The 13,263-nt window shown below is 41.9% G+C and overlaps 1 protein-coding gene across 1 annotated transcript in view; it reads left to right on the top strand.

Moving 5' to 3' along the window:
- Positions 1 to 13,263, top strand: part of b4galnt4a (beta-1,4-N-acetyl-galactosaminyl transferase 4a) — a 350,679-nt gene that overhangs the window by 206,667 nt on the left and 130,749 nt on the right. Inside the window, exons 4-5 of the mRNA XM_080438341.1 lie at positions 10,013 to 10,108; positions 11,701 to 11,791. Coding sequence (XP_080294467.1) covers positions 10,013 to 10,108; positions 11,701 to 11,791 — 187 coding nt within the window. The remainder of the gene's footprint in view (positions 1 to 10,012; positions 10,109 to 11,700; positions 11,792 to 13,263) is intronic.

Raw genomic sequence — 13,263 nt, 5'->3', positions numbered from 1 at the left:
AGAGAGAGAGAGAGAGAGAGAGAGAGAGAGAGAGGAGAGAGAGAGAGAGAGAGAGAGAGAGAGAGAGAGAGAGAGAGAGAGAGAACCTGCAAGTGACAGCTGAGCTCTGGCGTTCTAAAGATGCATGGAGGAGAAACAGACAGCTACCGATAGAGATGGAAGGACGAAGAAAGAGAGACGGAGAGGACAGAGAGACAGGAAGAGATGGAGACAGGAGACAGTGATGCTGAAGGCTGTGAGGACGAGGAGGGAGACGCTTTTATATAGGCCACTGTTTCTCAACGTCTGGTTCCGGGGCCCACCGGGGGACCAAATTATGTCGCCTAAAACCATGACGAAATTGTTTTCGTCGACTATCTTTTGTCACATGACAAACTAAGCTATGATTAAATATATTGACACTTTCGTCAACAAATAAAAACTAAAATGTTAGGGAGGGGACTAGTGGAGAGGAGATCCTGTAGAACTAAGACCAGTCATTTTGTGCTTAGCCGAAAATAGCCGATCTACAGACTCACAACGCCAGCTTGTAGATCGGCTATTTTGTATAAGTATAAATCAGGCATTACGACGCCATCAAGGCCTACCAACATAATTTTTTGTATTGATATTTAGTGAACTAAAGCTAGACTAAAACTAAAACATTTCCGGTGAATAAAATGTGACAAAAACTAAATTGAATATTATTCAAAGGACTAAAGACTAAGAATTTCTTGTCAAAATCAACACTGCTTACGGTTTGTATCTCTGAGAGTGTACAAATGGAACAATTTTTCTCCTCCTTTGGGACGCCAATCTACACTGTAACTTCTAATTTAAAGGGATAGTTCACCCCCAAAATGACTTTTTTTCCTATAGATTATCACCCCATGGAGTAGGAGACTCAAAGAGTCTCCATTGACTTTTTTCATCAAATTATTGGCTTAGGAATGCGACAAAAACTAAAAAACGTCCATGAATTCAAGGCTCCATGGGGTGAGTAATCTATAGAAAAAAATACATCTTTTGGGTGAACTGTCCCTTTAACTCTGACAGTGTACAAACAGACCCCTATAATGGGTCTGTATGGTTTCATTTGTTTCAAGAATGTGCTACGAACACTAGAGTCCCGGCAAGCGATATTATGGAGAGCTGCAAGGCATTATGGTCTCTGTATATAACCACACTGAGTAAGCAAAGCGACATAATTGTCCATATTCACACGTGCTGCGGCCATTTTGCTTGTTATGTGGGACTTTGTGAGGTGAGGGGGGGGGGTGTCCGGGGACACCAAATGAAGTCTGGAAAGGTGAGAGAACATTTCAGAGCGCTTTCACTGTGGGCTGTCAACCTAAAATAAACCCAATTATAATCTAGCACCCCAAGCCACTAGAAAATGTCCTCTGTTGCAACCTGTACACGTCCTGCACAGAGTTGTACGGAATATGTTCCTTTTTATAAGAGAGACTTTTAAAAGCTGCTTATTTCTATTTGACAGGAACAGGGGGCGAGGGGGGGTTTAGGCCGTGGAAAGGTCTGCTTTTGAAAGCACACAGGAAATCTATTAAAAGCTTTACATAAGACTTATTTACACACTGCCCTCTAACCAGTGGCAGGAAGTAACTAAGTGAAAATGTACTCAAGTACTGTACGTACTTGCTTGTAGAGCTGGCCTATTTTCGAACCAGTTGTGACAAAAGTTGAGTACTTTTGCTTTGATATTGCTAAGTATTATGTTGAGGCCAATACTTTTGTACTTGCACTCAAGTAACATTTTGAATATAGGACTTTTACCTGTAACATAGTATTTCGTCTGTCGGGTGGAAACCTCATATGTCCAAAACAGGATTAAAATTCAAAAATAGCAAAGGTAGAAGATCTACAACCTCAAAACGTGTCGCTTCGCGCCACGTTTCGAGCTTGTGGATCTGCTACTTATGATTTTGCGGGACGCTGTAGTAGTATGATCAAGTAGGGCGTTAATTTACAAACAAACACAAGAGAATCGATAAGAAGTTTCTGCCCAACAGCAACTATTTCTATGTTGTGTTACTTGATACTTAAGTTAAAAACAACGGAGTACTTCTTCCAACACTGCCTCTAACCTCTGAAAGTCCTTCTTTTTCTTCTTTTTCTGGCTCTGCTTTTCCACCATCCATCCATCTCTCTCACTCCCTGGCCTTTTCCCTATACTCATCCTTTTTTCTCATTTGTCAGTCTGTTTTCTCCACTATCACCTTTCTCTCTCTACCACTCTTTTCAGCTTTTTTCCCCATACTTTCCCTGTTTGCCCGATGAACTCACACAGGGCAAAGCACAAAGTCAGCATAAACAAACGCTTGCCCAAAAACACGCACACCTACGCACAACGGAATAAATGCAAGGATAGCAATGTGATCGCCTGACGCATAGGACCAATGGTGGAAGAAGTAATGGGATTTTTTCTTACCTAAGTAAAAAGTAACAATGCCTACTGTAAGTGTTTTACTGTACCTCCGTGCTTTTTATATTTTTGACTAATAACATATTCAATCAATCAATCAATCAATCAAACAAACAAAATAGAAATACTCTGATACAAGTAAAAATCCTGTATTAAAAATGTAAAAAAGTAAAAGTACAAAAGTATTGCCACCAAAATATGCTTGGAGTAACAAAGTAAATGTACTCAACCGCTTACACATTTTTCAAACTTATTCGAAAATTGCCGATCCACAAGCATCATATATCGCGACACGTTGTGACCTTGCAGATCAGCTATTTTTGAATAGCTGAAGTATAAAATAGGTCTCAGGTGGTTAATGTACAGTAGGTTTTGTAATAATAATCTAAATCTGCAAAGTAACTAAAGTTGTCAAATAACTGTAGTGGTAAAAGTACAATATTTGCCTCTGAGATGTGGTGGAATAGAAGTATAAGTGTTGAAAGAATTGAAATACTCAAGTAAAGTCAAAAGTAACTCAAAACTGTACTTTTTATACCCACACTGCCTGACGCAATAGAACTGTAATGTTTGGACCAGAGATCTCTCATGGTTAATTCATGGGTCCATAATTGCTGCACCTCTGGCGCTGTGTAGGATGCTTAGTTGACCATTACATTGCCTGGATAAAAGGATAAAAGGACCCCTTCAGGGGTCAGGTCTGACTGTCTGCGAGAAAGCCCTGCTGATGTTGACAGAACATGACATCCATTATGCCCGGTTTAATACTCGGTTGCCTGCCGTGTCGGTGGCGCCGAAAATAGCCGATCTGCATAGACTAGATCGGCTATTTTCGGCGATACCGCCACGGCAAAAAAATAAAATAAATCACACTTGAGTGTATGAATGAATCAAGGCCAATTGGTGTTGTTTACCATGCCCTGGAAGGACTTTCTCTTCCCCCCTCTCTCTCTCTCTCTCTCTCTCTCTCTCTCTCTCTCTCTGTCTCTCTCTCTCTCTCTCTCTCACCCTTGTAATTTTGTGTGATGAAAGGGCCGCGGACGGTGTTTGCGGCTGTGTTTTTGCATTACAGGTCACTGCGTTGGGGGGATATCACTCCCCCGATTGGATGATTTGACAGCCCGTGGCGCCCGGGGGGGAGGGTGGGGGGACAATGGAAACGCAGCAGCAGCAGCACCCTGTCCTTTAAGGAGACACTGAGCGCTGCTGCTTTTCTTTTCTCTATTGAATGAAACAAGGTCAAAGTGAAGCCAGGTTTGACTCTGCTGCACTGTAAGCTCCAGTTCTGTAGTCATATTTTTGGGACAGGTTTCTATACAAAAGTTGATGTTTGCTGTTGTCGCTGTCCACTGAGATCATTTGCGAGATTAGCTCCAGACAGACAGACAGACAGACAGACAGACAGACAGACAGACAGACCCGCTTATAGAAGGCTGTAGCCTCCCTGCAGAGCCACGCCATAAAATGAATATTACAGGATCAACAGGAAGTTATTATATTGGACATTTTTAACTGGAAGAAGCTTACATTTTTGCTGTATTCTGAGATCAGAGGGCCAATGTGAATAGTCTTGCATCCCTTATGGTTTAGGAATACAGTCTTGCCATCTGCTAAATCGGTAATTGACAGAGTCCTGCTAGCAATAGAGAGACACAAAACATTGCTGTTCACACAAAGGTTTGATAGAGATATTTCCATTGGTGTACAGAGCCTTTTAATATATTTTCTTTTTTAAACAGATCTACATAACCAAATACATCAAAGTGTTTTAAACATAAATCGCTGTTTATATAAATCTAAGAAAAGGACAAAGCTTTCATCAGGCACTATAGCCTTGAATAATAAAGAAATGTCAAGCACCAGCCTTATGTTGTTGATTATGTGTCTGCCAGTCATGAAACCACATTGTGTTTCATCCTCAATGATGTCACTGAGTTTCGAAAAAAAACACACATAGCAATAATTGTATAGTCATTATTGAGGAGACTAATCGGTTGCCAATTATTTAGCAATGAAATGTGTTATTGCGGTTTAGGGATTTGATTAATTAATCCCTGTGTCAAGGATGGGATGGAGGGAGCTTTTCATTGTTAATATTCTCTGAATAAACTCAAAGTAAAAAGGGGGGGATAATTCCTTTGAACATTTATTATACAACTCCCAGGTCGGCATGTCTGTACCGACTTGATGCATTCCAGCTTTCTAATAGCATCTTCAATATATATTGTTGACTTCTTCTAAAATGTGAATTATTTTACTCTTAAATCTCCAACATGCAGGTTTGTTTCATTCGTGAAGTGTATCATATTGGCGTTGCCGTTAGCGTTTTTACTAAGCCATCTGTCTAGTCTAGCACACAAAGTGCTATATTATTATCAAATGTGTCCAACAAAGAGTTTATTTTCATTTTCCTGTTTGTTGTTGTATCCATAAATGTTGCCCACCAAAACTAATTGATCATTGAATGAGACAACCAACAAAACAAAATGCCCATTTCAGTCTTCAGATCCACTGTGTTTGTTTGTGTGATAAAAGTGGGATGGTTTATTGTACAACAACTAAAGCCTGCATTGTACTGTAGCTTTTAGCACAGAGCTGTAAAGTCTTTTGCTTAGTGTTGTCCCTCAAACCTCAAGCATTAGGAAATAAGTGTTAAAGCCAGCGTTTAGATAACGTTTTCATGCACAATAGAAAGAAAGTTTTTAAGCTTTTATAAAGGTGTGGAATAAAAGCATTGCTTCTTCCCCAAATTGTTATGATTGGGAAATAATCATCGTACCTAAATGCACAAAATCTGTGTGTGTGTGTGTGTGTGCGTGCGCCGACCGACTTCAAACTCGGCGCACATACTGTATCACAGATGACCCGAGGTGCCTGGTGTCGAGTTGTCGTATAGGTGGTTGTCCAGAATCACCCATCCGACCAATACACTCATATATCGTCTCTATCGTGTGCAAACCTCGTATGTCCAAAACTGTTACTTTTAAAAACGTCAAAAGTAGCAGATCTACAAGCTCGAAATGCATTTCTTTGCGCCGTGTTTCTTTGCGCCGCGTTTCGAGCTTGCGGATCTAAAAGAATATATATATTCAAAGATTTGCACATTTTCATGATTTAAAAAAAATAGCAGATCTACAAGCTCGTAGTGCAGCACTCGGCGCTTTTTAATAGCCAAAGTGTAAAATAATGCTTTTTTTAGCTCAAATAAAAAAATTACATAGATGCGTCCCAGGTCTCAAAAAACACAAAAAGTTAGAACATGGAGATAAGAGGTTTCAACCCGACAGAGGCGATATGCAGTCTTCCCCTCTGTTTGTGCCTTTTCAAATTGTGGCCGCAGGTGGTGGACAGAATCCGCCCTCAGAATCCGACCTCAGCAGAGAGGTCTTCTTAGAACCACAAATGTCTTACCCTTGAGGAACTCTGATCGCTTTGCAAACTTCCAAATAATGTTGTGATAGTGCCTCATAGAGCAGGGCTTCGCAAAATATTCCAACAATACTAACGCCCCCAAACAGCCACATGCAGCCTCTGGCTATGATGCCTGCCCTGTTGTGAAATAGCTTAAAAACAAACAAACAAAAAAACACAAAAATGTAACGGCAAAAATTGTGAGCTTGTAGATCGACTTTTTTCACTCTTGTAGAAAATTGAAGAAAATGTGTACTTTTTTGACAATAATGCACAAAACTTTGACCTTGCGTGGTTTCCTCCGCCGTCGGTGTGTGAATGGGTGAATGTAATGTACATTGTAAAGTGCTTTGGATAAAGGCAGAATATAAATGCACCATTTACCATTTACAACACGTTGCAGCTCCAAGGAAAAAAAGGTTGGAGGCCACCGAGGTAGACCCTGGACGTGCAGATTCCACCTTTTTTATAGTAGCGTGACCAGTGCTGCCAGATCTTGCGAGAGAAATAAGCAACCAGGTCTATGAAAACGATCCCCAAAAAAGCGACTAGGCCACATGAGAACTTTAAATCTATATCCATAGGCTATTTAAAAATAGCCAATCTGCAACCTCACAACGTGTCGCCATGCGACGCGTTGTGAGGTTGTAGCTCGACTATTTAAAAAAAATATATATATTTAATGTTATTTTTTTTATGTGGAATATTTTTGAAACATTTTAACAACACTAATCTTGTACAGGGGTCCATGGCAAACAATATTTTTCAGATGGGGTTCCGCGGACAAATACATTTGGGGGTCCTTGACAGGAGCATGTTTGAGAACCAATGGTTTAAACAAAATTTAGGAAGGACAATAAGCAACTACACTTTAGAAACAAGCCCCCAAAAAAACGCAACCCGCTACTGCCAATATTTACAAGCAACTTAATAAGCACTGAGCAGACATGGCAACGCTGAGCGTAACGTCTCCATGCAGCACGTTGTTCTCAAGGTTCAACATTTTTTCCTCAGTGTGATTCACCTTCCCTTTCAGATCCTATGGAAGTCAGCAGAAATGAAGTGAACAGTAACCTTCAGGTCATCAAAGTCTTCTCAATAGTAGACCCCTGCACTTTAATGGCTTCAGTGTAGCCTTAATGTTTTCAGCAGCTTCTTTCTTTGAGAAAGAGATGGGGATTTCATGGTAGTGGTTGAAGGAAAATGGGCTCAATTTTATGTTTGGTTGAAGCTGGAGTGTTTGTTATTACATGTAGTTACTTTTATGACTTCTTTATGACTGTTTCTACTGCTTTTTAAGAAGAAGTCGGTTCTGCAGCATAGTGTTGAGTGTGCTAGCGTTTATTTTGTTGCCTAAAACTATGACAAAATATTTTCTTTTTTCATTGACGAAAACAAAATAAAAACTAAGCTATGATGACTGAACTAAAGGCCAGTACACACCAAAGATTTGTGATGCAACCCCTTGCTACTCCTTGCAAGGAGTTGCATTGGTGTGGACTGTCCGACTGGCCTTTAAACAAGTCATTTTATGCTTGGCTGCGTGTGGGTGTCACGCTCCGAAAATAGCCGATCTACTAGCTCACAACACGTCGCAGACGTAAATCGGCTAGTTTCGGCACACAGCTAAGCATAAATTAGGCATTACGACGCCATTAAGGCCTACCAACATACATTTTAGTCGACTAAATCAACTGTAGATTTTGTTTGTATAATATTTAGTCAACTAAAACGAGACTAAATGTAAAACATATCAGATGACTAAAATATGACTAAAACTAAATGGAATTTTATTCAAAAGACTAAAACTACATCAAAATGAATCAAAATGAATACTGGAGTGTGCCGCCATCTTGGTCCTCTCTTGTATAGTGCGCAGGTTCCATTTGTACTTGTACACTGAAAAGGCTGGCAGAAAACGGTGGCGCGGCGCTGGCAGACTTAGGATAGGCTCCTGTCCTCTGAATTACTTTCTGTTTAAAAGAGACTGAGGTGCTCTTATTTTTAAAGGGGGGGGGGGGGGGGGCGCCAGGAAAAATATTGCCTAGGGCGCCAAATTGCCTATACCGGCCCACACACACACACACACACACACACACACACACACACACACACACACACACACACACTGTGTTGGTCCTCAGGTCGTGCATCATGACAACCACCTGAAGTGTATTCTTGCTTTTCTCCCCCCCGCTGTGCACATCACACAGTCTGACAAATGTGTGCGCGTGATGTGAATGCTAGTCTGTTTGTCTACATTTTGTGTGTGTGTGTGCGTGCGTGCGTGTGTATGTCTAAAAGTACACTATTCTTGAGTTGGTGAATTTTGATATGCAAGTCATTGCAGGGGTGTGTGTGTGTGTGTGTGTGTGTGTGTGTGTGTGTGTGTGTGTGTGTGTGTGTGTGTGTACTTATACATTGCCTTACTTGTGAGGGCCAAATGTCCCCTCAATTATAGTAGAATTTTATAAATATACACATTGAGGACCATTTTTCGGTGTTGTTGCACCAAAAATAGCACATCTACAAGCTCAGAACGCATAGCAAGAACTACGTGTTGTGAGCTTGTAGATTGACTATTTGGGGTTGTAGGCTTAGCGTTTAAAAATGACTCTTTAAAAAAAAATGGCATTCATAAAATGTTTGTCCTCACAAATATAACGTCTCTGTCGGGTGGAAACCTCATTATGTCCAAAAACTGTTTTTTTTTCAGGATTCAAATTCAAAAATAGCAAAAGTAACAGATCTATATGCCGCGCCGCATTTTGAGCTTGTAGATCTGCTACTTTTGATGCTTTTGTGTGACGCTGTAGTATGATCAAGTATAGGGCGTTAATTTACGAAAAAACACAAAAAGTTAAAATGTGGAGATAAGAGGTTTCTGCCCGACAGCAACGACAAGAATACAAATGTGTGCGCGTGCGTGGAAACAGCTCCCCCGGGGTAGTGCTGTCTCACCATCTGTCCTTGCTTCGTCCTGTGTTTTCCCTGTGTAATTCAGACAAATGTCAGCCTCGTCACACTCCACCCTTCCCTTCCCTTCCGTTCCCTCTGAATTCACTGTCACAGCTCTCTTCTTTCCACGGCGGTGGGGACAAACCACTCTGTGTGTGTGTGTGTGTGTTACTTTCGCTGATGTCTTCAGATGTTACGCGGCTGATTCTACAACAACACCTTTCCTTCCCTGCCTACGGTGGAGAAAAAGCAAACTGCCTGTTCAGCCGTAAAAAAAACCCAGCAGGGAACCCAATGACTGTGTTTTTTTGTGACATTGCGATATCCCCCTATTTAATGGTAGGGGGAACACCGCTCTATGCATTAACTGGGGGGTGTCATTTGGGGCCGCAGGAGATGGCGGTTGCCACTTGCTAGCGTTTGCATTTAGCCTCACATTCTGTTCTTTTGCCAATTTTCTCCACCGTTTCTCTTTGCAGATGGGTGATAAGTGCATCTCAATCCACGGCCATTCATTAGTCACTTTCAACCTGGCATCTCATTGTAGGCGAGCATTTTGGAAAAAGTTTCTTTGTTGTTGTCAGTTTTTTTTTTTTTTTACCCTTTTTCCTCCCCAATGTAGTCGTTATGCCAATTAATTCCTCCCCACACACATTTATGTGTGTTGTCACTTCTGTTGCACCCTACTGGCTCACCTGCCAGTGAGGAGCCCCCACCGGGAGGACGTATACAGCGGAGCCTCCATCCTACTCCTCCCGCCCAACACTCCCTGCTGACAGGTGCTGACCCCAGCCTGTAGGAGGAGTATACAGTGACAAATATCACCCTTCCTGCCCCGGCTTCCCTCCCCCAAACGCGGGCCAATTGTGTTCGTATATAGACCATTGGTTCTCAACCTGTGGGTCGGGACCCATAGGGGGGTCCCCACATGATTTTTTGGGGGGTCCCCAGATGACAGTAAAGTGACAATTTAAGGACTTTTTAGACCTTTTTTAATACCAAAAAAAAAGAGGAATATAAATGAAAAAAGACCATTACTGCATCAAAAGTAATCAAAAAACTATACTATAAAAACTCAACAAAGCCGGATGCACCGCAGTGGTTTTGAACCCGTAGACTCCGCGTTGGTGGGCAGCTACTTTACCACCCCCCCACCCCCCACCCTCGAGTTTCTGAAATGAAATGCATTCATATTTCTTGTGTGTGTTTGTGTGTTGGCAGTATAAAGGCCAGGCCAACCTTCACGTGTTTGAGGACTGGTGTGGCTCCTCTGTATCCCAACTCAGAAAGAACCTGCACTTCCCCCTGTATCCTCATGTGAGTATTATACACAACACGCCAATAACGGAATCTCACCGTTTGTTTATCCCCCCTTGTGGGATGTTTGTTTTGTTTTGTTTTTGTTCATAGCCTGAAATCTATAGTATTCCCATTCCAGCAAAGCTGTCATTGATTTTCCTATGGAAAATGTCCAGTCAAGCTACTTTTTCAACTGAAGTAAATGCCTGTCTTTTACCTGCCTGTGTTTGGGTTCGCCTGGGGATGTGGTCTAACCAGTGTAGGAAGAACTTTTTCTTTCTATTTTTTGCTTAACTCATTCACTGTCACTGACTTATTTCTGGCTGCTTTTGCCCAGTGCCAGCAATTTTCGTTTTGTATACCTTTTCAACTGGCCACAGAAAATGTATATCCGTTATGATCGCTTGTCCAATCGTTTGTAAACACACATGGTATCCGTGTGCCTCGCCCAGAGAAAAAAAATCCAACCGCGATGGCCCCTTCTCTTGCAGCAGCATGTGAATACACTGGCGTATGGTGAATTCTAACGTTGACCGGGCCAGAATCTTAACCCCCCCCCCCTCCCCCCAATTCGGCCAAATGCAAATGAGCCCCATTTGAAAACAAAGGTGACTTAAAGGGTGAGGGGCTTCTAATGTTGTTATGTAGATTTTTTTGTTTTTTCCCCCTGGCGGATCTTGCCCCTACACAGTTGCAAGCATGGGTTCACACAGACCGGGCCATGGCCTCGTTGGCCCCAATGAGCGTACGCCTCTGTGTGAATATACCATCTCTAGTCAAAAATGCACACTTTTCGTACCTTTTCAACTGGCCACAGAAAACTTAGATCCATTATTATCACTCATCCGGCCATTGGTAAACACAATCAGTATCCGTGTGCTTCGCCCAGAGAACAAACATTACAACCGCGACGTTCCCTTCTCTTGTCTTTTCTTGTCTCGTGTAATCCAGGGCAAAATAAGTCGACTCTAAGTTTGAATGAAAAAGTTAAACAGGAAGTGGACGTAGGCGGAAATCTTCGGATGACGTTATTTCCGGATCCGGATGAGTGGAAAGTGAAACTGATCACTCGGGTGACAGAGAACAGCGCGATCTTTTATAAAACGATTAAAAAACAAAAAGTCGTTAAAGTCGTCCTTGGCAGTGTGGGCCTTTGAAAAAAAAAGTCGTAAAAGTCGTCCTTGGCAGTGAATCAGTTAAGTAAAAGTAGCACTAGCACAATATAAAAAAAGGCCTGTATTCAAATGTTTTACTTGGGGGGAAAATACAAAAGTATTGGCATGGTACTAAAGTAAAAGTGCTCACCTTTTATCAAATCTGTCAAACTTTTTCTACAAGCTCTGCTATTTTCAAATAGACAAAGTATTAAATAGGGTTGAATTGGTTGACGCATGCTTCGTAATAACCTACAACGTTTGCCTCTGAGATGTAGTGGAGTGTACAGTAAGTATAAGGTCGAAAAACAGACATAGCCTATACTCTAGTAAAGTAAAAGTACCTCAAAGCTGTGCTTAAGTACAGTACTTGAGTAAATGTATTTAGCTACTTTCCACCAGTGGTTGTAACAGTGTGAGTTGGTGACATCTTTGTTGTGTTGTATTGTGTTGCAGACCAGAACGACGCTGAAGAAGCTGGCGGTAGCTCCCAAGTGGAAGAACTATGGCCTGAGAATCTTTGGCTTCCTCCATCCATACAAAGACGGTAAACTGACTCCTCATTAGCCACGGTTTCTCTGTCCCAGGGGCCGAGTGCCCTGGAGCAGGCCTTTTCACAGTCTGAGACAGGGGGCCACCATTCAGACAGGAATTATTCTCTCTCTCTCTCACACACACACACACACACACACACACACACACACACACACACACACACACACACACACACACACACACACACACACACACACACACACACACACACACACACACACACACACACACACACACACACACACACACACACACACACACACACACATTCATGTGACATTACTATTAGGCTACTACTCTAGTGATGACAGTCTCTGCTTGTTAATATGGAAACATGTTAAACATGTTTAGCCACCTTATATACTGTAGTTCGTGGACTGGAGCCCCCTAAGGGGTCTGTACTTAGCCCCCTCCTTTTTCCCTGTTGGCTATTAGATAGCCGATCTCTAATAGCCAAATCTAAAATAGCCGATCTACAAGCTCCCAACGATATGTTGTGAGCTTGTAGGTCTGCTATTTTTTGGAATTGTTGCCCCACAGTGGGGACACTAGGGGTTCATTTAGTTACGATCCATAGTTTCCTTCCTTTTCCATGTAGTTAAATATGATGGAAGCTTAGCAACACCCTGCCTCAGGGCTTAAGTGCTTTACGGCAAGTGTCCGTGCCATATTCCTCCTAATTCCTGCCCTCCAGAGCCATTAAAATATGCAGCACTTATGGGGTTGTTGTGTCCACCAAGGCCTTTTCCCCAGATGAAAATGCAAGGCGCTCTTCTAAAACAGCCATCATCACGGGAGCACTTGAGAGCACTTTGGAGGCGGCGCAGTTTTTCAGCTGACACTTGACTTCAATGCAACTATACGGAAAGTAGATAATATTGATGACAAAGTTTTAAACTAGCAGGTGTAGATGTGAATTTTAATCGAGATTGAGCAACTGCATGCCATGGCCTATTTCCTTTAACGACTTTATCCACTTATATGTTGGCCATTCAAAAATAGCAGATCTACAAGCTCACAGCGCGTCGCTGCGTGCCGAGAACCATTGGTTTACAGACAAGATGCCAGAGACGGGCACAGAGTGTCTGTATTGCTCTTCCCTACCTGTTGGCTCTCCTGTGGGGCACAGCTTAATGGTGATATCATTTATTATTAGGTTTTCATTCAAAATAAAAAATAATAATACAACTCCATGAGGAATATAGCAAACACGATGGAATCGGCTCTGTGCATAACTGTAGTCCAGGAGGTGGCATTCCCGTTTCCTGTTCTTGTGTAACAGTTACAGCTCCATTTGTTCCCATTTGTACACTCTCATAGTTAATAATAATAATAATAATAATAATTGTCTTTATTGTTCCCTCACGGATATTCATCTTCACAGTCTGTTCCAACAGAAAAACACATAATCATAATGGCACAAAACGACATAGCACACAACAACATAACACTAAGACAATACAT

Source organism: Gymnoscopelus braueri, assembly GCF_963280865.1.
Source record: "Gymnoscopelus braueri genome assembly, chromosome: 9".
NCBI classification, from domain to species: domain Eukaryota; kingdom Metazoa; phylum Chordata; class Actinopteri; order Myctophiformes; family Myctophidae; genus Gymnoscopelus; species Gymnoscopelus braueri.
This window is presented reverse-complemented; position numbering and strand designations above follow the sequence as displayed.